Source organism: Austrofundulus limnaeus, unplaced genomic scaffold (assembly GCF_001266775.1).
Source record: "Austrofundulus limnaeus strain Quisiro unplaced genomic scaffold, Austrofundulus_limnaeus-1.0 Scaffold214, whole genome shotgun sequence".
NCBI classification, from domain to species: domain Eukaryota; kingdom Metazoa; phylum Chordata; class Actinopteri; order Cyprinodontiformes; family Rivulidae; genus Austrofundulus; species Austrofundulus limnaeus.
In genome coordinates, this window is record NW_013952616.1 from 948,842 (window position 1) to 951,116 (window position 2,275).

Sequence of the window (2,275 nt, forward strand, 5' to 3'; positions counted from 1 at the left end):
AGAAAAGTCCTKTCTACTACTGCCTGTTGGGAATTTTCCTAATGTCATTCTGCTCATTTCTCATTGAAACCATAAATGTTACGTCAACTGCGCTTTATTGCTCATTGTAAAAATTTCATTGGCTGATGAACCAGGTAACCCTGAAATGGTTTGGACTTTATTCTGCACCTGGTTTGATAAAAACTGTACCAGAGTTCATGAGGGATTGCTTATTTAAACACTTGGTGTGCTAGCGAATGGGCAGATAGTATAGCTCTCTACAGAAGTCACTACAATGGCAATTTTTCAGCTACTTTTGAGCTATGCTGCAAATGCACTTTTCATTCTTTTAGTTTTACTTTTCATAGCATTTCTCGGTTACTGCATGTACATCAAATACATCCACATGAAATATGACCACATACCCGGACCACCCAGAGACAGGTAAAGTTATTGTTAGTAAGCTAATATGTGTTCAGTTGTTTCAACATTAATTGTGATGCTTTTTGTTTTTTCTTAAGTTTCTTCTTTGGACATTCACCAACATTTTTGAGGATTATGAAAAATGGTGGTGTTGTACATGAGAAGTTTCTTGAATGGTAAGTTTTGCAATAGAAAATAACATTCAAAGGTTTTTCTACATTCTTAAAGATTGATGCATAAATGTTATGTGTGTATTTTAGAGTTGGTTTGTAAGAAACTTTTATAACACTTGTAATATATTCTACTGAGTTTGTCTATGTCATATTTGCAAGTGTGATAGAGGTTTTGTTAACAATTAAGATTAAAAAACCATCACTTTATTTACAGGTCTGAGACTTACGGGCCTGTTTACAGGCTGAATGGTCTTCACTATGTTACTGTGTGTGTGACCTGTCCAGAGGCAACAAAGGTAAACACCTGCTAAAACAACATAGATGTTAGAAATTTAAGTTGTTGCAAAACAAATGTCCCTCTGCTRCAMTATACTAAATGTCATTGCTTAAAGTGTAACTAAACCCTCGCACAACTTCACCACCAAGCAAAAATGAAAAATGCCAACAAMGTGGGTAGTGAGRGGCACAGGCAAGGGTGGGAATGAGCAAGGAGTTGTGGTCCAGACAAGAGAACATGACAGGCAGCTAGCTTAATTTGACAAACTAGCATTTTGGAAAACAGGTCTAGTGTGGTCCAGATGCATAAAATGTGCTGAAACCAGCCTTTAATAAAGTTTTACAAATCAAATAGCGGTTTTCCAATCCCAAACTTGGTTTTATATATTCTGCTTTAAGTGTAGAATAATCAGGTTTGTCGTGTCTAAGTATTTTAGTTTCTAAACTAGAGCAGATTAAAGATACTCAAGGTTGTGAAAAATTAGGTAGAATCGCCCTTCAGTCATTTCCTGATTCAGATGCTTCAGCTTCAACAAACTGATTAATCGCTGAGGGAATATTAGTGGACAGCAACTTTGTAGTTAATTTAAAATATATTTATTGAACCACAAAGATTGTTAAATTAAGGATTTCTCCTCTTCTCCCATGTTTGTTATGTTCTGTCTTCTTCTGGTGTTCTGAACTGTGATTTCATTATGTTCTGTACAATGACAATAAAGGTCTCTCTAATGTAATCTAATCCAATCTAATCTAATCTCTATTTCAGTTTGTTTTCTGATATGAGGCAGAAACTTGAAGTCCAGCTAATATTTCTCCTCCCTCTGCGTGCTTCATTTCTGAATGCGTACATATAACATTTTGTTTTTCCTGGTTCTAGGAAATCATGATGTCCCCAAAGTACCCCAAGGACAGATTTGTCTACAACAGACTCTTTAACCTGTTTGGTGAAAGGTAGATAACAAACTTTGAATATTAATTCAGTTTTATTTTTTGTCATTCATACCCATGTCAGACATTTAAGAATAAAATGTGTTTACCTGGCCTATTTAAAAAATGACCTGAGTACAGAATCCCACATTTTCAACTCTCTTCTTTAATTTTCATAGTAATCGCACCACTTTCTCTTTACAGGTTTTTTGGCAACGGCCTGTTAACGGCACAGAATCATGAAGTGTGGTACAAACAGCGCCGGATTATGGACCCTGCCTTCAGCAGCTTGTAAGTTGCTTAGTTTAGTGATTTTTTTTTCTGAGTTGCGGATTTATTGTTAAATGACAGTATCTTCTGGATGTGCGTTTTTTTTGGTCTGAAATTATTGTTCCTTCCAGATATTTAAGAGGTCTAATGGACACCTTCAATGAAAGAGCAGAGAAACTAATGGATAAGCTTGAAGAATTTGCTGATAATAACAGAGAGGCCAACAT

General features: G+C 35.7%; 1 protein-coding gene across 1 annotated transcript in view; it reads left to right on the plus strand.

The window, feature by feature from the left end:
* Window positions 1–221: 221 nt before the first annotated feature.
* LOC106525137 (cholesterol 24-hydroxylase) overlaps window positions 222–2,275 on the plus strand; it is a gene marked incomplete at its 3' end in the record, with an annotated part of 9,144 nt that continues 7,090 nt past the window's right edge. Inside the window, 6 exon segments of the mRNA XM_014019260.1 lie at window positions 222–423; window positions 501–578; window positions 790–871; window positions 1,729–1,802; window positions 1,983–2,069; window positions 2,180–2,267. Coding sequence (XP_013874714.1) covers window positions 275–423; window positions 501–578; window positions 790–871; window positions 1,729–1,802; window positions 1,983–2,069; window positions 2,180–2,267 — 558 coding nt within the window.